We start from the raw sequence: 24,896 nt of genomic DNA on the forward strand, positions 1-24,896 counted from the left end.
GGAAAACTGATTGGATTTGCAAAAAGTAATCAATGTAAGGGAATTTCACTTTTTTTTCCACCTAACTTTTAACCTAAATCCAATGACATGGTGAAATGTTTTGTTGAATTCACGTTGGTTGACAACTCAACCAAATATAAATCAAAACTACATGTTGATCTGACTTCTGTGCCCAGTGTGAAGGGCTTGATTTTGTCCAAAGCAGTGGTGGATTTAGGTATAGGCAACATGGGCAGCCGCCCAGGGCGGCACGGGGCTCCCGCACCAAAACATTTGGAATGGTGACATTTGCGCGATCGGTTTTCTATCGCTCATTTACACATCAAGTCAATGATATCATGTCACCGTGTGTAACTGTGGGTCAATTAACCTTGTCAGACATATTGTTGCCGTTTTTCTGGTTTGTGCGAAATCGTTCAGAATAATATAAAAATAGTTGAGGGATGGGTAATGTATCGATGCTCGAGTGTCAAATCAACACAAATCTGTTTCTATTTGTCTTTGTTACTTCGTTTTATATTTATGAGTCTTTTTTTAAATGTATTTTTATTTGTGTTTTTTCTTACCTCGTTTTTATATGTATGAGTCTTATTTTATATATATCTATTTGTCTTGTTCCAAATGTCTGAATAAAAATTAGTTAGTGCAGAATGGTGTTGGGGGAGGGGGAGGCTCGTTTATTTTCAATGCTTTCAGACGATTAACCACATTTAAAAAGAATAGTGGACTAAAATTACGAAAAGTTAACTCGAGTCAATGAATTAACTGACAGGCCTACTTTAAAATAATGACATAAACAACTTAGGAGTGTGTGAAACAAGTGACAATTTATTTAGGATTTATTTTTGTCTTTTTTTTGTTGTCTATGAAAATCAAATAAAATCACAACCATAACAAGAACACTATAAGAATATAGACCGTTTTACCTTTGCACCGAGTTGATGCATATGTGCAGTTCATCTTTGCAGTTCTAGCTCTTTAAATAGCAAACCATTCAACTTTATAGTGAGTGTACTTGGGTTCCTCTGTTCAGCTGATGAAAAAGCTAACTTTGGAATAGCTTTTAGTTTGTGCTGCAATGCAAGGCCTTTTGTAGACACATTCGGGTCTGAGAAACCACAGTGGGACAATAAAGTAAATGAAGCCTGAACAAATACATATCTAGAAGGAACCAAATGATGATAGCATCCTAGTTAGACTGATTTGTGTCAATCCTCAGGATCCTCAGTCCTTTGTCCAGTCTTATAGGCCTACTGTTCAAGACCTCTTGCAGCTTCTTCAATGGGACTACTTTTTCTCCCCAGCAAAGAGTTGAATCTTCCATTCTCTCAAACAGCAACTGTGCCAATATCAGCCTTAAAAATGGTCGGTCACCAAAAAAAAGGGAGAAAGATCCTTCCCCTCTCTCTGAAATGTAACACAGACTTTCAGGGAGTAAAAACCCAGCCACCGATACACAAACAGGAATAATATAGCCTTTTCTATTTGTGAATAGCTGTGAACACTCAACATAGCAGAGTGAAACATCTCTCAAACTGAAGAAATACTTGTAATACTCTGTCCATTCCAGCAGGGGGAAGTGTAGTCTCTCAGTGTGCATTGCTGCTGTCCCTGAAAGCAAGAGAGTGATGGTGGTGGTGGGGCGGTGATGTAGTCGAGTAGCTGCCAGGTCATCGTTCATCACTCAAACTTGCGCAGGTGGTTGTACATGGACTGGACATAGGTAAAGACACACATGGGGTCAGGCTTGCGGCCCATCACCATCATATCTTCCACCTCGATGAGTCGGTCACAGCCCGCCTTCTCCCTGGATCAGACAGAGAGCACAGTACAAGTCAGGAGGAGTCTAGGCCTATCTATGTTATTCCTTAGTTAAGGGGGCTGATAGGTCATTAGCCTGATCCCAGATCTGTTTGAACTGTTTTCCCAACTCATATCTATGGTCAATAGATGTTGTTGGCAAGACAGCACAAACAGACCCAGGACCAGACTAATAGATCACATGGAACAATGTGGACTAATTAAGAAATAAGTCCCCAAGGGGGTGTGGTATACGTCCAATATACCACAGCTAAGGGTTGTTCTAAACATGAAGCAATGCGGAGTGCCTGGACACAGCCCTTAGCCGTGGTATATTGGCCACGGCTGCCAGCCAATCAGCATTCAGGGCTCGAACCACCCAGTTTATAATTTGTGGCATAGTACAGAAGCTCATGTGTTAGAACTATCTCTGTATGTGGTTGGATGCACACACGGTTTTGATCTTTATTTTGTCTGTGCTCTGGATGTATCCATGTGTCAGGAGGACTTTGGGAGGCTGTGTTGCTGCAGCGGTGTTCTTAGTAGTGAGGTCAGGCTGGAGGAATGTGAGAGGAGAGGATGGAAGCAGACCAGAGGGAAAGGAAGAGGCGGTTACTGCGGGGACCCGGGGAGAGGAGAGGGTATTCTCTGGCAGCGGCTGCCTCGCTGGCGTAACGTGTGGGCTACAGACACTCTTCACCAAGATCCAACAGGAACATTGTAAGATCATCTCAGTGGTACAACGTTTTATGTATCAACGCCATTTATGCTATTTCTATTTGTATGGTGGCCAGGGACACTGTGACTCTGTGTATTTACGCAGGTAACTTGAGGAGAGCGACATTGGAAGTGCAAACGAATAGGCGGATACTACTCTAGTCTACATAATGAATAGATGACAGGAGTGCATGGAGAAGTTAAGCCATTTCTCAGCGCATAATGCTGAGAAACACTATACAGGATGTATGGATAACGCTTGTTACAATGTAAAAGTCACTTACTCCGCTGTTCCGAAGGCCAGCTCAAAGTTGTGTTTGCGGTCGGCAGGGGTCAGCACGTTGTAGTCAAACTCAGTGGGGAAGAAGGAATGGACCAGGGCACAGAAGGCCATGCCGTCACTCCAACTGGACGAGAAGTTCTGGATGTCTATGTTCTGGGGACGGAGAGACAGAGCTAGGAGTGTGTGATTGCGTGTGCGTGTGTGCGCTGTGTGTCTGGACTGTAAATGTCTCTGAGTGTGCGTGGTGTATTTGCACGTGTGTTTAGCGGGGGGGGGGGGGGGGGGGATACGGAGACACTGTGAAAGAGACGTAAGAATAAACCAGACATACGAAAAAGACCTATAAAAATTATTGGCTACCTATTCTAACTTTATGAAATGACCTCTCCCAGGTTTCTCTGTCGGTCCCACTGTCATAACGGGGGAAACAGAAGAGGTCTGCTGAATGGTTCTCTATCCTCAATTCCTCTCCCTGCGTTCCTTTCTCTCCAATTGGACATGCTTTCAGAACTGTGTCATTTCACTTTTTTTGGTGTCCTTAGACTAGCCTATAAAAGCCTCAGCGTGTCAGTGGGAAAATCCAGCTTGTCATGTTTGTCGAGCGCCAGGCGAGTCTCTAGTTTGAGTGTGAGGAGGAGCAGCCTGCGGGAAGCGGCCGGTGCTGCTTGCTGGGCCGGCCTTGGCCCGTGACAGCTCTCTGTTTAACCAGAGCCACATGGACAGACTGCCACAGCTGCTGCTACAGAGTGAAGCCAACAGCCCTAGCACTGAGCCGTAACTCAAACACTCACGCATGCACAGACAAGGATATGCATGCTCACACACAGACACATATACGCATGCACGCGCGCCATCGCGCGCACACACACACACATACACACGCACAAATGCACACACAAACATTCAGTATAATACAATAATACGCTAAGTTCAGTATGCAGCGTAACCATGGCAAGGTGCATCTCATTAGCACATTAACGCTCCGCTACATGCTAAGGGTTTAAGCCATGGAGAAACTAGGGGAGTCATTTCACTACCCTGTTCAGGAACTAGCTAAAACGACACAGACTGCTCCTGTGTAGTGGGTCCATTTCAGGGGAACATATGACAGTTCCATATTCATTATCTTTGTTCCTGGCTGCTATAGAGCTGTATTCGTAACGGGTGGACCTGATCCTAGATCAGCCTCTACTCTGAGTTTGCTTTGTGAATACGGCCCAGGACTCTGTTCCGGTGTGTAGCCGTGTTCTGTCACCAAGGTCTCACCTGGTATCCTATGGTTTTGGAACGGCACCACTCCAGAAGAATCTGCTTGATGCTGCTGGCACTGGACACACCAAAGCTCTGAGAACGCTTCAGCTTGGGCTTGGAGTCCATGGGCTTGGGCCTACTGAGAGGAACGGGGACAGGGGTCAACACGATGAGCCAGCAAACATGACGGAAGTCGTGTCCCCATTCGCTCTTGTCTCTCCCCAAGTGTACACAAGCACACTCCCTTTGGTTAGACGGTGGTTTTACACCATTGTTAAATCCACTATGAGAGAGTGTGCAAGTGTAGAGAATTGTAATGCAACCCGAAGTATGAGTTTTATTTGTGTTTAATAGTTATTATGGATCCCCATTAGTTCCTGCCTTGGCAGCAGCTACTCTGCCTGAGGTCCAGGAAAATAAAGGCCGTTTATACAATTTTCAAAACATTCCAATACATTCACAGATTTCACAACACACTGTGTGTCCTCGGGCCCCTACTCCACTACCACATATCTACGGTGCAAAATCCATGTGTATAGTACCTATGTTCGTGTTGCTTCACAGTCACCGCTGTTCCATAATGTTTCTTTTTATCTGTTTTTTCAATCTAATTTGACCGCTTGCGTCAGTTACTTGATGTGGAATGGAGTTCCATTTAGTCATGGCTCTATGTAGTACTGTGCGAGTTAAGAATTACCCAGAAGAAAGGAGGGATAATATAAGGGAAAAGGAGAGGACCTATCAGTTTAGGGACAGATGGCATGGAAAGAGAAATGATGGTGGGAGGAGAGAGGTTGGTACCTGCTGGCTTCAGAATCCAGCCTTTCAAAGATGGACCGGCGGACCTGAGCTCCAAGGTTGCGCGGCAACGTCTGTGACCTCACCAGCTCCCGCCTCCGCTCCACTCCCCTTCCAAAAGGCAGGTCCCCGCCCGCATCTTCCACCCTGCGGGTCGGAGAACGGAGGAGTGTCACACATCAACTTGGGCCACAATGAGGCCATTCGAAATGGCAAGTGGGTTCTGGCATGTGGGTTAAAGCATGGACTATCTCACTTCTCTAGGACTGAGTAAAGAATAGTTCACTCACCCGTCTGTGTTGTGTTGGATGAGGCCAGAGTAAGTCACTGACTTCGGGGGAGCAGACAAGGACTTTTCTGCAAATGACAAATCAAAGAATAGAGAAGGAAACTGTGGGAATAAAACATGGTGTGAGTCTGGTTAGTTCCAGTTCTAGTAACAAGCCTGACTTGATAGATCCCTCTTACCTGACAGTCGAGGAGAGCCCAGACCTCGGCTGAGACTGGGGGTCCATGTCTTCATAGACGACACTGAACAAAAAAGGACAAAGAGTGCAACAAATCAAAGGATATTAATGCTTACGGAGCAGAAGAACCATAGAAAGATATGAAAGTCGAGAGTTCAAATATTTGGTCTGGACAGCTTTTAGCTGATGTCTGGTCCCTCTTACCTGGTTGAATTGGGGATTCTTGGATGGCTTGAGGCTGGTTGTTGGCAGTATGCTCTGATACAGGCGAGGGCTTAGAGCGTACGGGACTGCCGGGAGACTCGCACTTCATAACTGAGGGGTCAGCCGTTTTGGTTGTGGCGGTGATGGGTAGGTGTGGCATCCGCATGGCAACAGGGGCCGTGCTTTCATGAGGGACGTTGTTATTGGCTGGCGAGCTCGTTCCATGTGACACTGTCGAGTTTTCTGATTGGACAAGCATTGAGAAAATAAATCCCCTCATACAGTACATGGACGGTGTGTATGGTTGTATTTCTACTGCAGCTGAGATGGGAGAGAATAGAACAGGCATTACCTGGGGTAGTAGAGTGTCCATTCTCCAGTCCAGGGGATACAAGGTCTGGATCCACCTCTATCGGCTCCTCACGTTCAATACTCTACAGGGGACAGAGAGAGAACCACATGAACACCCCACCCCACAGTGCTCAGGTGTCACAATATCTTCAACAGCAGTCTTTTGAAGACAGGCCCTTTAAACATATGAATATCTCTCGGATGACATAATATGCATGTTATCTGAGACATCATCAGATCAAGTCATTTCAGAGTGCAGACATGTTTCAACTTCCTATTAATGGCATCCATTGTCTCCGTTTTTATCTCATTGACCGTGTTACTACCACGCCACATCTATGACTTTCAATAGTAAGTGACTGGGGCTCAGAACACTGTGTGCCAGACTAACCAGCCAATCCACAGAGGAGCCTTTCACGAAGACAACCAGGAAGTGACCGAGGGCTGTGTGATTTGTCTGTGGAGGATGTGTCACGTTTCTGTCTTGTTCCTTCTTGCTCTTTCTCTCTCTCACACATACTCACACATACTCACACATACTCACACATACTCACACATACTCACACATGCAATACAAGTTATTCTATACAGTTATTGTCAAAGAAATTGTACATTCCTCCCAGTGAAAATAAAGTCAGTAATTGAACTGTAGGGGAGAGAGGAGCCAGGTGACCTCAGCAGAGAGGAATGCTGCTGCTGGGTTGTGTGTGTGTGTGTGTGTGTGTGCGTGCGTGTGTGTGTGTTACAGCATTAGGAGGGCCGATGGGAGCAGAGAGCTGGGAACAGCTGGCTGTCCCACTGGGAGAAGGTGATAGGGGGAGACAAATTTCCCCCGCTCAACCATGGAAGCCCCTGAGCCCCAATCAACCCTGATGCTCTGGCTGAAACTCAAAGCTCCTCCTGTCTTGGTGTGTCCCAGCCATGGAAACTTTCTGTACTAAGTCACACTTCTCCTCTTGTCTGAATGGGCCACCAGACACGTGTGTGAGACTGTGGTGCTCTGGGCCTGAAGATAAAAGTAGGTAAATCTTTTCGGGTATAAACGATCGAACGTAGAGTGTACCACCGGCTATGTTGAAACTGATCTCAGATCTCAGAAATAGTTCTGCCGCTAAACTGTATTGAGAACGGAAGGAAGGCACCTTTCAAATCATCTCTATTGTGTTTGTGCATTTCAGACAATGTTAAAACAGTGTGGAGCTCAAACCAGTGTGTGCAGTCAGATCTGCTGTCATGAGCTGCCCAGATACAATGCTATATTAAAGAGGATGACCCGGAATCAAGGCAAACCCCACAGTGCAACACCAACACTCGCACCCATGCACGCACACGCACAGGCAGGAGCACACAAAAGCCCCTTTCTCCGCTTTCCTGGAACAACAAATCCCCCAACCCTGAGAGTGCGTCATCGAATTATCAGTGGAGAACTATAAAATATTAGGAGGAAATCGTGAAATTAAGTAGAAAATGTGGAAAAGCCCTCAGTCTGCTACACAGACTCACGAGAGAGAGTTGGGGGGGGGGTCAGTCTTAGCCTGCAGGGCTGAATGAAAGATGAAACCCCCTGTCCTGTGTGTTTAGTTTCTATATTTGTGTTGTTTTAGAAGCAGTGTTGCTGGGCACACACCAATGTAGCCATTCTAGGAGCCTCTACTCTCTCTTCTCCCTAGTGAGGCACACCTGACCTGAGAGCGGATCTCTACCTTAGAATCTCCCCATTCAGCCCTACTCAGCAGGACTGTAACCCCACCTTTAAACACTACAATACATCTGCATCTCTCTCTCTCTCTCTCTCTCTCTCTCTCTCTCTCTCTCTCTCTCTCTCTCTCTCTCTCTCTCTCTCTCTCTCTCTCTCTCTCTCTCTCTCTCCTCCCTCCCTCCCTCCCTCCCTCCCTCCCTCCTCCCTGACGTGCTTCAGCACAGTACAGACACAAAGCATCAGGGCCAACACAGCATTCAAAGGAATGAAACTAATATAGGCTGTGGTGGTAGAGTGGGGTAGAGTGGGACAGTGGGTTCTTCCAGGCACATGGCTATTTCATATGGGTTTAACTATCACAGCTGTCCCATGTGACCTTGGCCAAAAATGCCATGGGTGGGAATTTTTCCTACCTGGCAACGTGCCATAGAAATGTTGATGTGCAAACACAAGATAATCTAAGTGGATTGTTATATTGCGAGTCTTGCAGTTTTCGATGAAGTTTCAATGAAGGGGTGCAGCGTGTTACAAGGCTGACATGCCATGTAACACGCGTTAGCCAGGTCCAGTCCAGTCGGGACGGAGTTGGAGATGAGGCGGTTGATTTTGAGACGATTAGTTGAGAGGATATTCAAGCCTGTTTCCCGGGATGACATTTGACATTCTTGGAACATTGAGTGGTTGTGGAATGGAACGTGAAAACAATGGGGGCATGCTGTGAGAGAACACTGGGCCTGGGGAGTTGCGTGGGGGGTATGACAGTATGTTGGGCACAGAAACAGAGATAGACAGCTCTTATGGACAACAACACCACCCTGCCATACAACGAGCCTCACTAGTACAACTTTTCCCCATTTTCCACTGATCACATACGAATCCTCGCTTCACAACATCGCTGTCTCGGTCACCATTTCCACACGAAAAAAACACACAAGCAAACACAATAGAAGGAAATATCTTATGCATAAACAATGCTATTGTAGTCGACGGTAAACAGCATGCAAACACATGCTTTCAATGTACCATCACGATGATTTAATAAGACAATTAGAGGGATAGAAATATATTGTGTCTAAAAGGTACAGTACTCATTCAGGTGTGTACAATACATGATCACATATTTAACTAACTCCGCAACCCCTTCTGAAGTCAAGTGAAAAACACACACGCACGCACGCACGCACGCACACACACACACACACACGCGCGCACGCACGCACACACACACGCGCGCGCGCACGCATGCACACACACGCACGCACGCACACACACACGCGCACGCACGCACACACACACACAGTTATAAAGGTCTTTGCTCTGTAATTTGCACACAGGAACAGGGAAATCCTCACGGAGGGAGAGACACATTAAAAAAAACACCTGTTCCTCAAAAGACCCACAAAGCCTGCAATTTAGCAGGGAGACCCAGGCCGGCGCCTTGGTCCTACAGAAATGGAGGGGGCCCTTTGAACACTTTCTTTACATCACCTGACTACAGGGGGCCCCTGCCTTATCTGATGGGGGTGTGTGGGAGCTAGGCTGTTTGGCCGAGCACGCACACACACATGTGCAAGCACTCACACACAGGCCCTTGTATTAAATTCACTGGGCACGCATACCCTTTCTCCTCTACTCCCCCTCTCACCTGCTTCAGGATCACTCCTCTGTTACTGGGGAATTCCAGGGTTTCAGTCACAAGGCAGGGACCATAAAATGCTGTCAAAGGTTAAGAATAGATATACTAAAATGTCACTGACATACATATAAGACAACCTTATGTTCCCGGCTGGATGTCACGGAAGACCATGTACCACTGAGAATATGTGACCACATTCTGCATTATTTACATTTGCAGTGAGAGAGTGGGATGATGACTTGAGCAGCCTTCTGTGACACACTGTCTGTCCTGTCCTGTCTGTTCCCCTCTCCGTCTCTCCTGTCCGGTCTGTCCCCCTCTCTGTCTCTCCTGTCCGGTCTGTCCCCCTCTCCGTCTCTCCTGTCCGGTCTGTCCCCCTCTCCGTCTCTCCTGTCCGGTCTGTCCCCCTCTCCGTCTCTCCTGTCATGTCTGTCCCCCTCTTCGTCTCTCCTGTCCTGTCTGTCCCACTCTCCGTCTCTCCTGTCCGGTCTGTCCCCCTCTCTGTCTCTCCTGTCCTGTCTGTCCCCCTCTCCGTCTCTCCTGTCCGGTCTGTCCCCCTCTCTGTCTCTCCTGTCCTGTCTGTCCCCCTCTCCGTCTCTCCTGTCCGGTCTGTCCCCCTCTCCGTCTCTCCTGTCCTGTCTGTCCCCCTCTCCGTCTCTCCTGTCCGGTCTGTCCCCCTCTCCGTCTCTCCTGTCCTGTCTGTCCCCCTCTCCGTCTCTCCTGTCCGGGCTGTCCCCCTCTCCGTCTCTCCTGTCCGGTATGTCCCCCTCTCCGTCTCTCCTGTCCTGTCTGTCCCCCTCTCCGTCTCTCCTGTCCGGTCTGTCCCCCTCTCCGTCTCTCCTGTCCGGTATGTCCCCCTCTCCGTCTCTCCTGTCCGGTCTGTCCCCCTCTCCGTCTCTCCTGTCCGGTCTGTCCCCCTCTCCCCCTCTCCTGTCCTGTCTGTCCCCCTCTCCGTCTCTCCTGTCCGGTCTGTCCCCCTCTCCGTCTCTCCTGTCCTGTCTGTCCCCCTCTCCCCCTCTCCTGTCCTGTCTGTCCCCCTCTCCGTCTCTCCTGTCCGGTCTGTCCCCCTCTCCGTCTCTCCTGTCCGGTCTGTCCCCCTCTCCGTCTCTCCTGTCCGGTCTGTCCCCCTCTCCGTCTCTCCTGTCCGGTCTGTCCCCCTCTCCGTCTCTCCTGTCCTGTCTGTCCCCCTCTCCGTCGCTCCTGTCCGGTCTGTCCCCCTCTACGTCTCTCCTGTCCGGTCTGTCCCCCTCTCCGTCGCTCCTGTCCGGTCTGTCCCCCTCTCCGTCTCTCCTGTCCTGTCTGTCCCCCTCTCCGTCTCTCCTGCTGGCTATGGAACGGTCAGGGGGTCAGAAATAAAGTTTAAACTGCTCTGGGGTAGGGGGACGGGGAGGGAGGGTGTGAGGGAAGGGAGATGGGACCGTCTCCCGACTCCCCAGGACAGCACAGCAGTTGGCACCTAAGAACTCTGACATCTCCAAGATCTGAGAGGTTTAGTAGTCTGCTCTCGGGTTACAAGGCACCAGCTGTGGAAGACATGGGTATACCAGCCTCCCAACACCAAAACAAATCAATAAAACCTGGTGATATGATACGGCTGTCTGATGATTCAATCAGTTAAGTTAGAGGTGATAGGACACATGCTCCGATCTGACGCTTACCCTCTCTAGTCCATACAGTATGGCTGCATGAAAAGCATGGAGTCAAACCACCGCACAAGTCTAATACAACCCCCTAATTCGTACTATACATTTGCTGTTCTTGTCTGTCTGTTTGGAAAATGTCAAATGTAGAGGGCCCAGGGCCCTCTAGAACGATGAACGTAGAGGGCGGTGAGGTCGTCCACTAAACAGTGAATTATTAACCTGTAACCACGGCGATGGAAATACAGGGCATTGTATGGAAGTAATTAGGAGAGCCAGGGGCAGCCTTGGAGGGGAGCGGCCAGCCAGCCAAGCCCGGCTCGCATGCCTCTCTCAATCCCCCTTCACCCCTGACCCTGGCCTCTCTCTCTTTCACTCTCCTGTTCAATCTCTCTCTCGCTCAAGCTCTCTCTCGCTCAAGCTCTCTCTCGCTCAATCTCTCTCTCGTTCAAGCTCTCTCTCGCTCAATCTCTCTCTCGCTCAAGCTCTCTCTCATTCAAGCTCTCTCTCGCTCAATCTCTCTCTCGCTCAATCTCTCTCGCTCTCTCTCTCCCTCCCTGGGTCTGTCTCTCAGGCTGAGCTCCACTTTATTAATAGCCATGCTGAGGGGTTTGTGCCAGGAATCTGGATCCCTGGGCTGGATGGCTGGATGGCCTGGCCCAGGCAGGGGACACACAGACAGGCAGAGAATAAAAGACCCTGCTCCATTGTGGGAAAGCTATGAATTTGGGAGGGGAGTCTCTGTGGCTGTGCTGGAAATGTGAAGCGTATTTATCATGGGGATAAACACAGACGCACACAAGCACGCACACACACAGGCTTGAACGCACACAGACACACACGCACGCACGTACACACTTACACTCACACACACAAGTGCTCTTGAAAGACTTGTGATGGGAACTTCCAACTCTGGCACGTAAAGTAGAAAGCATACACCGGTCTAATTAAGTTCCCAAGACATTGTCTGAGAATGTGACCATTTTAATAGGGAAAAGAAGCTGAGTTGGAGCTGTTTGATGTTGCTGAGTTGCTCCCATCATATTTCTCGCTTTTAAAGGGCCCGAGTGGAGAGATCTGGTGTTGGGGGCAAGAAGGGGTCAATGATGCCATGCCGGGCAAGATCACATCTCTGAATCTCTGAGAAACAGATGATTACCCAATGTTGGCCACAGTGGAAGCTGGTGAGGGGAGGACGGCTCATAATAATGGCTGGAACGGAGTAAATGGAATGGCATCAAACACATGGAAACCATGCGTTTGATGTATTTGATACCATTCCACTCATTCCACACCAGCTATTACCACAAGCTCATCCTCCCCAATTAAGTTGCCACCAACCTCCTGTGGTGGGCCAAAGATCCGCATCAGGAGAGGAGTGTGAGGTCAAGATGCATTCCTCTGGGCACCATGGAAGAGAATAGCTTGTCTGGTGGGATAGATGAGGATGGAGGACAGAGAAGCAGGTGGAGCTGATCTGACTCCTGAGGTGTGTGTTGGACCATCCACTAGAGTGATGAAAACAACGGAGAGCTCACATTTGCACTGTGTGTGTGTGTGTGTGTGTGTGTGTGTGTGTGTGCGTGCGCGCGCACGCGTGTGTGTGGGGAGAGGGAGGGGTTTAGTGTACGTGCGTGTCTGCATGCTTGCACAACTTACGCGTGTGTGTGCCACAGGAGGTTGGTGGCACCTTAATTGGGGAGGATGGGCTCGTGGTAATGGCTGGAGCGAAATAGGTGGAATGGTATCAAATACGTCAAACACGTGGTTTCCATTTTGATTGATGCCATTCCAGTCGCTCCGTTCCGGCTGTTATTATGAGCCGTCCCCCCCTCAGCAGCCTCCATTGCTGTGTGCATACAGTGGCAAGAAAAAGTATGTGAACCCTTTAGAATTACCTGGATTTCTGCATAAATTGGTCATCAAAATTGATCTGATCTTCATCTAAGTCACAAAAATAGACAAACACAGCCTGCTTAAACTAATAACACTCAAACAATTATACGTTTTCATGTCTTTATTGAACACATTCACAGTGCAGGGTGGGAAAAGTATGTGAACCCTTGGATTTAATAACTGGTTGACCCTCCTTTGGCAGCATTAACCTCAACCAAATGTCTGTAGTTGCGGATCAGACCTGCACAACGGTCAGGAGGAATTTTGGACCATTCCTCTTTACAAAACTGTTCAGCAATATTCTTGGGATGTCTGGTGTGAACCGCTCTCTTGAGATCATGCTACAGCATTTCAATCGAGTTGGGGTCAGGACTCTGACTGGGCCACTCCACAAGGCGTTTTTTCTTCTGTTGAAGCCATTCTGTTGTTGATTTACTTCTGTGTTTTGGGTCGTTGTCCTGTTGCATCACCCAACTTCTGTTGAGCTTCAATTGCCGGACAGTTTGCCTGACACGGAACCCGAACCGGCTACGCGCGTGTGCCATCGTGCATCAATTTAACGCAATCATGACACGCAGGTTAAAATTTTAAAACAAACTCTGAACCAATTGCATTAATTTGGGGACAGGTTGAAAAACATTGAACATTTATGGCAATTTAGCTTGCACTTGCTAGCTAATTTGTCCTATTTAGCTAGCTTGCTGTTGCTAGCTAATTTGTCCTGGGATATAAACATTACAACGATGACCGGCAACACAGTTCGTCTTTCAATCACCCATATGGGTATAACCAATGAGGAGATGGCACGTGGGTAAACCATTGAGGAGATGGGAGAGGCAGGACTTGCAGTGCGATCTGCGGCACAAATAGAACTGACTTCTATTTTAAGCCTTGGCAACGCAGACGCTCGTTGACACACACGAGCGTTGTGCGTGCAATAATTGAATAACATAGATTTCAACATTTATTTTGCAACGCTCGCGCACGCGAAGCGAGCGGTGTAGTCAGCCTGTTACATACTCCAGCAAAATGTTTTGATAAACTTAGGAATTCATTTTTCCGTTGATGATAGCAAGCTGTCCAGGCCCTGAAGCAGCAAAGCAGCCCCAAACCATGATGCTCCCTCCACCATACTTTACAGTGGGATGAGGTTTTGATGTTGGTGTGCTGTGCCTTTTTTTCTCCACACATAGTGTTGTGTGTAGTTTAGTTTCATCTCTCCACAGAATATTTTGCCAGTAGCGCTGTGGAACATCCAGATGCTCTTTTGCAAACTTCAGACGTGCAGCAATGTTTTTTTTGGACAGCAGTGGCTTCTTCCGTGGTGTCCTCCCGTGAACACTATTCTTGTTTAGTGTTTTACGTATCATAGACTCGTCAACAGAGATGTTAGCATATTCCAGTCTTTAGCTGACACTCTAAGATTCTTCTTAACCCCATTGAACATTCTGCGCTGTGCTCTTGCAGTCATCTTTGCAGGACGGCCACTCCTAGGGAGAGTAGCAACAGTGCTGAACTTTCTCCATTTCTACACACTTTGTCTTACTGTGGACTGTTGAACGTCAAAGCTTTTAGAGATACTTTTATAACCCTTTACAGCTTTATGCAACTCAACAATTCTTAATCTTGGGTCTTTTGAGATCTCTTTTATTCGAGGCATGGTTCACATCAGACTAGGCTTCTTGTGAATAGCAAACAAAAATGTTGTGAGTGTTTTTTATAGGGCAGGGCAGCTCTAACCAACATCTCCAATCTCATCTCAATGATTGTACTCCAGGTTAGCTGACTCCTGACTCCAATTAGCTTTTGGAGAAGTTGTTAGCCTAGGGGTTCACATAATTTCCCCAACCTACACTGTGAATGTTTAAATGATGTATTCAATATAGACAATTTGTGTGTCATTAGTTTAAGCAGACTGTGTTTGTCTGTTGTTGTGACTTAGATGAAGATCAGATCTCATTTTATAACCAATTTATCCAGAAATCCAGATCATTCCAAACGGTTCATATACTTTGTCTTGCCACTGTACGTGCCAATGATCACAAATAGTAATCTGGCTTGGAGCAGAATGAGTACTTTCCCCCCACTCATACAGTCTATCCATCAGACTATACTAGACCGTGACGAACACGCACCCACGGCACTGCAACGTAAGCCGAGCATTGAGTTAGTGAATTGGCTGTTTGAGCAGCAGTGCAGAAGACATAGGTTAAGTAATGTTAACAGTGCGAGTCGGGGTCCTGTGTGTGTGTGTGTGAGGGATTTTACGTGTGGCAGTGACAGGGAGGATTGGTTGTCAGCTGTCAGCTGATTTTAGGGGTCTTGATAATAGGATTTTAGTCCTCTCTGCTTGTACTCTATATCAGTATGTGTTTGTATGTGTGAGGTATGTGTCTGTGTTTGCTCACAGTGACAGTGTGAGCGTGCTCTGACGGAGTTTCCACTGATAACACCTCACATACACACACACACATCTTATCCCCCCACCCCTCCCCTCCTGTCGGTTCACATGGCCTGGAGATGCCTCAGTCTGAGAGAAGACACACACACACACAGCCCACATGACACAACCCAGCCCAGGGCAGTGACAGGGCAGGGACCTAAGGATTCACACTGTGGTCCTGTGTTATGTAGTTGTGTTACATTAACTGTCAAAGATAACATTGTGACCTGGGTGGAATCTATCCAGTTCGTCTTATAACAGGGCACAGCCACTCTCTCTTCAACTTGCGTACACTGAGGAACGCAGCGAATGTGAGGTTTGAGGCGTGCAGGTGTGGTCTGTCTGAGAAAGCATGCCTGTGTGTGAATTCTACCGCATGCTACAAGGGAACAGATGTGAAGAGGAGGTCTGTGAGAGGAGGGAATGGGGGAGTGGAAGAGGGGGCCCTGACTCACTCCTGAAGCCCAGAGAAGGCGTGTGGAGTCTGGGGATGGCTGGGTCTTGTGTGACCCTCTCCTCTAATCCCCTCCTCAGTCAATGTACTTCAAATGAGGTAGAATGTCGACACAATAGTCCTTTGAGACCACAGCTATGTTGGAGTAATTGGCAACAGGCAGCATTGTGTGACTCCTCGGCAGAGACCGGACAGACTGACTGACGTAGGTGGCCATGGAGGATGAGAAGGAGGACGGAGGAGGAGGAAGAGGAGAAGGAAAGGAGGGGGAGGAATAGGGAAAAGTAGGGAGGAGGAGATTGGAGGAAGAGGAGGAGGGGGAGGAGAAGGAGGGAGGAGGAGGAGGAGGTGTAGGATGGGGGAGGAGGAGGAGGATTCCTGTCAAGGGAGTTTTTCCTAGCCACCGTGCTTCTACACCTGCATTGCTTGCTGTTTGGGGTTTTAGGCTGGGTTTCTGCACAGCACTTTGAGATATCAGCTGATGTAAGAAGGGCTCTATAAATACATTTGATTTGAGTATCAAAAAGCCCAGTGAAACCCACTGCCTGTCCTCCTCAGACTCTGGGAGAGCTGGTGTGTGCTAGAAGGGACTGAGGGGAACTTGTGATGAACTGTGCTCAGCCAAGTAAGACTCAATAAAAACATGGCCCAGTTAGGACCAGAGGGCTCTATAGAGGCTCTGCACATGAGAGAGAGGGAGAGAGAGGTGGGGGGTTAAAGAGAAAAAAAGAGATAAAGAGATTGAGAGAGAGAGAGAGAGAGAGAGAGAGAGAGAGAGAGAGAGAGAGAGAAAGAGAGAGAGAGAAAGAGAGAGAAAGAGAGAGAGAGACTCATATCTGCATCAGAGTGTCAGGTGTCCAAGGCACAGTCGAGCACAGGTGGAGACGTACTGTAAGCAACCCTATAGTGAAAGTGCAGACCCAGGGCAGGCCCGCACACATCCCAATTGGCTGTGCTCTTTCAGTAAGGTGACGCTTAACTCCAGGGCTGCAAAACCATCTTCAGATGTGCCTGGAGGTCCCCAGCACAATCAGCTACCTCCCTCAGACCTGCTGAAACAGCCCCATCTGACTTTATGAGGTCAGCATACAGTCTCTGTACAGTCTCTCTCTATCTCTCGTTGGCTGTGTCTCGACTTGACAGTTCATGTAGATTTTGTATTCTGGTCATGGAGTTCTGGTCATGGAGTTCTGGTCATGAAGTTCTGGTCATGGAGTTCTGGTCATGGAGTTCTGGTCATGAAGTTCTGGTCATGGAGTTCTGGTCATGAAGTTCTGGTCATGAAGTTCTGGTAATTGAGTTCTGGTCATGAAGTTCTGGTCATGGAGTTCTGGTCATGAAGTTCTGGTCATGGAGTTATGGTCATGAAGTTCTGGTAATTGAGTTCTGGTCATGGAATTCCGAATACGTCTAGGCCTACATTTAAATGTGTCTATGTCCGGATTCCCTTTTCCCGCACTATATTTAAATACAGTATGCATTCTGCAAACGGTGGGACAGGCTAAATCTGATAACACAACGACAACAACTTGATGGCGGTAGCCAACTACAGAAGCTAACTAGCCAGCTAACCTCTGAAACTAACCAGCAAGCTATCTAGCAAAGCTAGAGCGTTTGCTAACATGTTAGCATAACTCTTGCCAAGCAATTTTTTCCCCTTCTAAATAAGCTAGCTAGCTAGAATTTATGAGGTCAGCAAACTCGTTCCTCACACGCTAGGAATGTATTTCATCCAACGTTTAGTGAAAAACGTTGCCTTGCACTCCCAAAACACACTTTTTCTGGAGACTTGTGGTCAGAGAGCTGATGACATCGCCCACTGTATGCGCTTTCGGTAGCCTGATTGCATCCACAAACAATCAGTCCCTGACCACCTCCTGATTGAACACAATCAGGCCACAAAGCGAACTTTGTGCGTCTACACTTGTCTTTTCAATGCGATCTTCGTACTCTGATAGCAGAAGTCCGATGTAAGTGTCAAGTGTAGACATGGCCATTGAGGCTGAAAGGTGTAGATGTGGCAGTAGGGGAAATCTGAATAGGATAGCGTTTCCCTGTTGAGTTCCCGGATTAGATTCGATTTACACACACAAGCACACACACACCAATGAATAGATTTGCGTTGGATCAATAGATGAGGAACTCACATTAGTTTTCTACAGTATTACGATCCAATCTCTGTCTGGTTGTTCGGAAATTTGGAGAATGTGGAGAAAAAAGTTTTGGCCACGAAAAGGGGATCTCCAGCAATGTATTATGAGAAACAAAGGACTTCTGTTTCATACTAACCGACATATTTACATCAGATAAGAATCCTCAGATGCTTTACAACATACTTTGTTAAGATGAGGCGTATGACATCACTCATTTGCATACATGTTTTTTGGGGTTTGTGTGTGTGTGTGTGCACCTGCGTATGTGTGTGTGTGTGCGTTTGTTGCGTCTATGGCTGTGTGTGAGCAGTCACAGTTAACAGTCAACATCCGTGCCAGACTATCAAGGGTCAGTTTGCTACAGAAAGCAGCTGTGAGTTTTTACCACCAAATACACAGCAAAGGATGTCAGTGCTGAGAGGAAAGACTGAGAATCAAATCAAGTGAAAATCGGAATTATAGACCTTATGAAAGATGAAAGTAACCGCTGTAGTTGCCAAAGCAGCGTAGCCATAGGGCCTTGTGTTGGGATACAGTCAAGAGAAACCTCTGGTCTTTTCAAACAGACACTACTGTGGTTTACAATACACCAAGAACTGAGATAATAACTTTCCCAGACTTATCACTGAGTTCCCACCCAAACCTCATCAACAAGTGTCAAACTGTACTGGACCTTAGAACTGACCAACTATGCCAGCATTAGCTTCTCATCAGCTGTACCAAAGTACACGTCTTTCAGTCCCTCGCTTGTTAGTCAAATGTCCCAATGACAGTCCGGATAGAGATAAGTAAGAAACAATGTACTGTGTTTATATTTGTTACTGGTAAACCTGAAGAACATGATTGAATCCATTCTAAAATGTTGCGCAAGCTGTGGTGCCACTCAACAAAGAGTATAGTGGGAGAAGATTCATGAGCAACAAGTTGTCAGCAACATGACAGCAGCTGTGGTGTAAAAGTGCTTAAGTAAAAATAGTTGAATGTACTACTTAAGTCGTTTTTGGGGGGTATCTGTATTTTACAGGCATGTTTTACAACTTTTACATTTACTTCCTTACCTTTTCCCTGACACCCAAAAGTACTCGTTACATTTTGAATGCTTAGCAGGTCGGGAAAATTGTCTAATTCACACAGATATCAAGAGAACCTGGTCGTGCCTACTGGCTCTGATTTGGCGGGACTCACTAAACACAAACGCTTCGTTTGTAATTGATGTCTGAGTGTTGGAGCGTGCCCCATAGCTATCCGTAAATGTAAAAAATAAGACAACACTTGGTTCGCTTAAGGCATATTCAATTATTTATACTTTTACTTAAGTGTACTTAAAACCAAATACTTTTAGACAAGTAGGATTTTACTGGGTGAATTTCACTTACTTACTTGAGTAAGTTTCTATTAAGGTATCTTCACTTTTACTCAAGTATGACAATTGAGGACCTTTTCCAGCACTGGATAGCAGTATATGAGTGTAAAAGAACCATTCACCGCAGAGAGAGAAAAAGGGAGAGAGAGAAAGAAAGAGAGAGAGAGAAAAAGGGAGAGAGAGAGAAAGAAAGAGAGATTCTTCCCATGATCTATCACACTCAGGAAAGAGTGGTCCAATGCCAGGAGAACAGCTTCTTTCTCAGACTGCAGAGGCTGGACGGACATTAAAATAAGCAATTACTTCTCTCAAAAATGTTCAGCGATAGGAAATGATCCTGATTGCTTTCATCTGGTATCTACTCTGCTCACGTGTCTAAATATTAAGTTGAATATGACCCGAGTTTCCCCACTACGGTGAAAGCTCTGACATCATCCCTGTGACATGTTCAAGAAAGTCTATTCAACCCCCATATCATGATTTAGTTCAGACACACTCTGGATGAATCATTGCACAATCTTGACAGTCTCTCAGATCCACATACAGTCACCACCACAGAATCAAATACAACACTTTCATTTATCCCTGACCAAGATGGCTGCCATTCTCACTCCCTTCTAGAGTTTTGGAGGTTCATGACATAGTCTACTGCTCTAATGTATCTATGTTCGCCATGACCCCAACCCAGTCTCCCCACTGTATAAGGCTACTCACGTTAGTCTTGCTGGACACAGCGAAGGTAGCTCGGCTGGAGAAGCGGGCGGCAGTGGGGCTGGAGGCTGAGCCCGAGGCTGACCCGGTCAGGGCTCCCATGCTGGGGCCACCAGCAGGGCTGGTAGGGGAGGTGGAGGGGGACCGGGGGCTCGCCCTCTCCTGGCTGCTGCTGTGTGTCTGGGCCTGGATGGATGCTAGCTGGTGCTGGTGGTGGTTGTTGTTGTTGTTAGTCATCAGGGCGCCTCTGTCGCACACTGTCCCAGTGAGGAGCTCTACCTGTCGGGTAAGGGCCTCCAACTGGCTCCGGAGCTGCCGGTTCTCCTGCTGCAGCTGCGCCACAGCCCGGCCTAGGGGGCCCTCGCTGGGGTGGGCCGTCGCCTCCTCCAGACGACGCTCCACACCCTGCTTGAAGGCGCTCATGTCCACGTGGATCTCACACACGGCATCTCTCAGTGTGGCCTCGTAGCGGGCGAGCGCAGCGCACACCGTCTCGCCCTTCGGAGAGGAGCCCTCTCCCTCGGCTGTCAGAGGACCTGTGTCCATCTCTGCTCCACTGCCTCCAGTCCCTGTGTTCCTCACTGGGTCTTCTCTGCTCTCACTGGGTCTTCTCTGCTCTCACTGGGTCTTCTCTGCTCTCACTGGGTCTTCTCTGCTCTCACTGGGTCTTCTCTGCTCTGTCTGGGGCTGCTCCTTCCACACTACTCCTCCCGTCTGAGTGTCTCAGACACATCCACTTTGAATGGAGATTTGGGAGAAGTCAGTCTTGTCAGCTGCAGCCGAACCTTTCAGATCCCATCTGTCCCAGGAAATCCCTCAGGGTGTCCTCTATCCTGCAGAGTGAAAGCTCACTTTTACAAGCCTGCTCCGAATGACAGTACTGAGGTCTATCGAAAAGCAAACATGACAGACTCTAAAATAAGTGAAGTGAATCAGTAGATAAGTAAAATGACAATCTGTGTTGAAGCCAGGCATGTGACAAGGCTGTTGTGAATTAAACCAGTGAGGTAATTGTAACTTAGTTTCAGCGAGTGTACAGTGTGTGTGTGTGTGTGTGTCAGAGAGAGAGACAGAAAGAGAGAGACAGAGAGAGATAGTAGGAACCCATACCTAAGTTCACCTCTGGAGCTCCGGTATAGTATTTCCCCTCAGCGCTGGACAGCTATGAGTGTCTGCTCTGCTCTGCCCGGCACACTGCTTTAAAACACTCCTCTCTCTCACACACTCACTCAGGTTAATCTCCTTCTTCTCTACTGGTCAGGGGGAGGGAGCAGGGATACAGTGGGAGGGAGGGAGGGAGGGAGGGAGGGAGGGAGGGAGAGAGAGAGAGAGAGAGAGAGAGAGAGAGGCAGGCTAGATTTCCTTATTAGTTCAATTCAATTGAAGGGCTTTCTTGGCATGGGAAACACATGTTTACATTGCCATAGCAAGTGAAATAGATAATAAACAAAAGTGAAATAAACAATAAATAATTGACAGAGAAAACATTAAACTCACAAAAAAGTTCCTAAAGAATAAAGACATTTCAAATGTCATATTATGTACAAATAGTTAAAGTACAAAAGGGAAAATAAATAAACATAAATATGGTTTGTATGTTTGTTCTTCACTGGTTGCCCTTCTCTTGTGACAACAGGTCACAAGTCTTGCTGCTGTGATGGCACACTGTAGTATTTCACCCAATAGATATGGAAGTTTATCAAAATTGGGTTTGTTTTCAAATTCTTTGTGGATCTGTGTAACCGGAGGGAAAAATGTATCTCTAATATGGTCATACATTTGGCAGTTTAGGAAGTGCAGCTCAGTTTCCACCTCATTTTGTGGGCAGTGAGCACATAGCCTGTCTCCTCTTGAGAGTCAGGTCTGCGTACAGTGGCCTTTTCAATAGCAAGGCTATGCTCACTGAGTCTGTACATAGTCAAAGCTTTCCTTAAGTTTGGGTCGGGTATTCTGCCACTGTGTACTCTCTGTTTAGGGCCAAATAGCATTCTAGTTTGCTCTGTTTTTTGTTGTTGATTCTTTCCAATGTGTGAAGTAATTATCTTTTTCTTTTCTTATGATTTAGTTGGGTCTAATTGTGTTGCTGTTCTGTGGCTCTGCTGGGTTTGTTTGTGTTTGTGAACAGAGCCCTCCCAGCACTCTGTTGAAAGGAATCATCTGTGTTCATGTTGCCTTTCCCCTTTCCACATCTCCCCGCACCTCTCTGATTCAGACGGGTTGGGTTAAATGCGGAAGGCACATTTCAGTTGAAGGCATTCTGTTGTACAACTGACTAGGTATCTCCCTTTCCTTTCCTTCTCCTCCTAGTGTTTTGTGTCACTCTCTCACCAAGGGAACTTCTAACAGCAGGACGTTCAATCAGCATTCTCTCTCTCTCTCTCCTCTCTCTCTCTCCTCTCTATCTCTCTCTCTCTCTCTCTTTCTCTCTCTCTCTCTCTCTCTCTCTCTCTCTCTCTCTCTCTCTCTCTCTCTCTCTCTCTCTCTCTCTCTCGTCACGGGAAACATATGTTTACCTTGCCAAAGTATGTGAACTAGATAATAAACAAAAGTGAAATAAACGATACAAATTTACAGTTAACGTTTACACTCACAAAAGTTCCAAAAGAATAAAGACATTCTTTCTCTCTCTGTCTTTCTCTCTCTGATCTCATTTCTCTTGGTTCCAAGTCTTGTCAATCACGCTGGCTGCCTCCCTCTTTTAGCCGTGCTGTCATACATCAGGGGAGAAACGGATGCTTTCTTCCTCCCCCCATACCTCTCTCTTTTCCCTCCCTCTCTCTTTCTCTAATGGTATTATTATAGGTGGGCTGACAAGATAAGAGAGATAAGACCGGACAAATAAACTTGTGAGATTACTTTTAATGAGAGAGAGATTTACAGGCAAGATAATGACTGGCTTCGGGTAATCTGTGAATAAATCTGTGAAATTCAGTACATTCAAGTAGTGGAAAAGGCCCGTCTCTGTGAGAATTCCATTGTATAGTTGTATTGTGACGTGAACAACTATTGACCAAATTGTATTGTCAAATTGGGTAGCGATAAAAGCTGGGTTTGAGCCTGGTGAGTGAAGGGTGAAGGGCTGCACCCCTCTTCTCTTCCCCTCCCCCGCGTAACAGGACCCTAGCAGAACAAACATTCCATATCAGATTGGAGAGTGAGTGAGTGGGGGTCTGGCTGGGTTGGGGGGGGCACAGTGCTTGACAGACCAATACTGCCCTGCACCACCATCATGATGAGAGCAGACGGACAGACACAAATACCTTTACATTCCACCCCACTGTTTACTGTAAACACAGGGGGGTTTGGGGGGGGGGGGTATTTGATGGCATATAGACTGTACCTCCCTCCCTCCATCCCTAATTCCCTCCCTCCCTCATACCCCAGGCCTTATGTAAGTCTACCTGGCTGAGACAGCCAGCTACCACAGGGACCACAGTCTACAGTAGCCTGGTTAAACCAGACAGAATGCTGTGCTCACCAATGTTTCAATTCAAATCAAATCACATTTTATTTGTCACATGCGCCGAATACAACAGGTAACTGTGAAATCCTTACTTACAAGCCCTTAACCAACAATGCAGTTCAATAAATAGAGTTAAGAAAATAATTACCTAATAAAGTAAAGTAAAAAAATTAATAAATAAAATAGCAATAATGAGGCTATATACAGGGGGTACCAGTACCGAGTCAATGTACAGGTTAGTTGAGGGAATTTGTACATGTAGGTAGGGGTAAAGTGACTAGGCATAGATAATAAACAGCGAGTAGCAGCAGTTTAAAAACAAAGGGGGGGTCAATGTAAATAGTTTGGGTGGCCATTTGATTAATTGTTCAGCAGTCTTATGGCTTGGGGGTAGAAGCCATGTGGTAGCAGAGAGAACAGTCTATGACTTGGGTGACTGGAGTCTTTGACAATTTTTGGGGCCTTCCTCTGACACAGGTTTCTGAACTCCTCCCTATAGGCTGTCTCATCGTTGTTGGTGATCAGGCCTACTACCACCGTTGTGTTGTCAGAAAACTTAATGATGGTGTTGGAGTCGTGCTTGGCCACAGTCGTGGATGAACAGGGAGTACAGGAGGGGACTAAGCATGCACCCCTGAGGGGCCCCTGTGTTGAGGATCAGCATGGCAGATGTGTTGTTGCCTACCCTTACCACCTGGGGGCAGCCCGCCCGGAAGTCCAGGATCCAGGTGCAGAGGGAGGTGTTTAGTCCCAGGGTCCTTAGCTTAGTGATGAGCTTTGTGGGCACTATGGTGTTTAACGCTGAGCTGTAGTCAATGAACAGCATTCTCACATACGTGCTCCTTTTGTACAGGTGGGAAAGGGCAGTGTGGAGTGTGATTGAGATTGCGTCATCTGAGGATCTGTTGGTGCGGTATGCGAATTGGAGTGGGTCTAGGGTTTCCGGGATGATGGTGCTGATGTGAGCCATGACCAGCCTTTCAAAGCACATCATAGCTTCCGACGTGAGTGCTACGGGCGGTTGTTATTTAGGCAGGTTACCTTCACTTTCATGGACACAGGGACTATGATGGTCTGCTTGAAACATGTAGGTATTACAGACTCAGACAGGGAGAGGTTGAAAATGTCAGTGAAGACACTTGCCAATTGGTCAGCGCATGCTCGGAGTACGCGTCCTGGTAATCCGTCTGGCCCAGTGGCCTTGTGAATGTTGACCTGTTTAAAGGTCTTACTCACATCGGCTGCGAAGAGTGTGATCACACAGATGTCCGGAACAGCTGGTGCTCTCATGCATGCTTCAGTGTTAAAGCAGCATTCAGACTGCTTTAACCAGGCTAGATCTACAGGGGTGAGAAGGAAGAGAACTCACAACAACTCCTATCCTGTCAATGTGTGTTAATTGAATATCTGGATAAATCATGGCAAATACATTTACTTCACCGATACTTAAAATTGTATTAGTGGGCTGGTAATGAGCAAAATCCACTTGCCATCCTCCAAACAATGTCTCTCACTCCCTGAGTCGCTGGGCCAAGAGCAGCTATTTCTTTCAGTGTTTTCATAATGA

At 47.2% G+C, this 24,896-nt stretch overlaps 1 protein-coding gene across 1 annotated transcript; it reads right to left on the bottom strand.

Annotated features, from left to right (window-relative positions):
* Nucleotides 1–805: 805 nt before the first annotated feature.
* On the bottom strand, nucleotides 806–21,093 carry LOC115137004 (smoothelin-like protein 2). The gene is made up of 10 exons (XM_029672969.2): nucleotides 20,977–21,093; nucleotides 19,870–20,699; nucleotides 5,873–5,954; nucleotides 5,521–5,763; nucleotides 5,318–5,380; nucleotides 5,140–5,206; nucleotides 4,853–4,996; nucleotides 4,067–4,190; nucleotides 2,802–2,953; nucleotides 806–1,807 (listed from the first exon to the last, which is right to left on the bottom strand). The coding sequence occupies exons 2-10, from the start codon at nucleotides 20,410–20,412 to the stop codon at nucleotides 1,681–1,683; spliced, it is 1,545 nt and encodes a 514-aa protein (XP_029528829.1). The 5' UTR covers nucleotides 20,413–20,699; nucleotides 20,977–21,093; the 3' UTR covers nucleotides 806–1,680.
* Nucleotides 21,094–24,896: the final 3,803 nt, after the last annotated feature.

This window comes from Oncorhynchus nerka, linkage group LG11, assembly GCF_034236695.1.
Source record: "Oncorhynchus nerka isolate Pitt River linkage group LG11, Oner_Uvic_2.0, whole genome shotgun sequence".
Taxonomy (NCBI): Eukaryota; Metazoa; Chordata; class Actinopteri; order Salmoniformes; family Salmonidae; genus Oncorhynchus; species Oncorhynchus nerka.

Coding starts and splice junctions, on each gene's coding strand:
- LOC115137004 (XM_029672969.2), bottom strand. CDS start 20,412: ATGGACACAGGTCCTCTGACAGCCGAGGGAGAGGGCTCCTCTCCGAAG. Junction 5,207..5,317: donor GGGCTCTCCTCGACTGTCAG/GTAAGAGGGATC, acceptor TGTCATTTGCAG/AAAAGTCCTTGTCTGCTCCC. Junction 4,191..4,852: donor CTGGATTCTGAAGCCAGCAG/GTACCAACCTCT, acceptor CGTTCCTCTCAG/TAGGCCCAAGCCCATGGACT.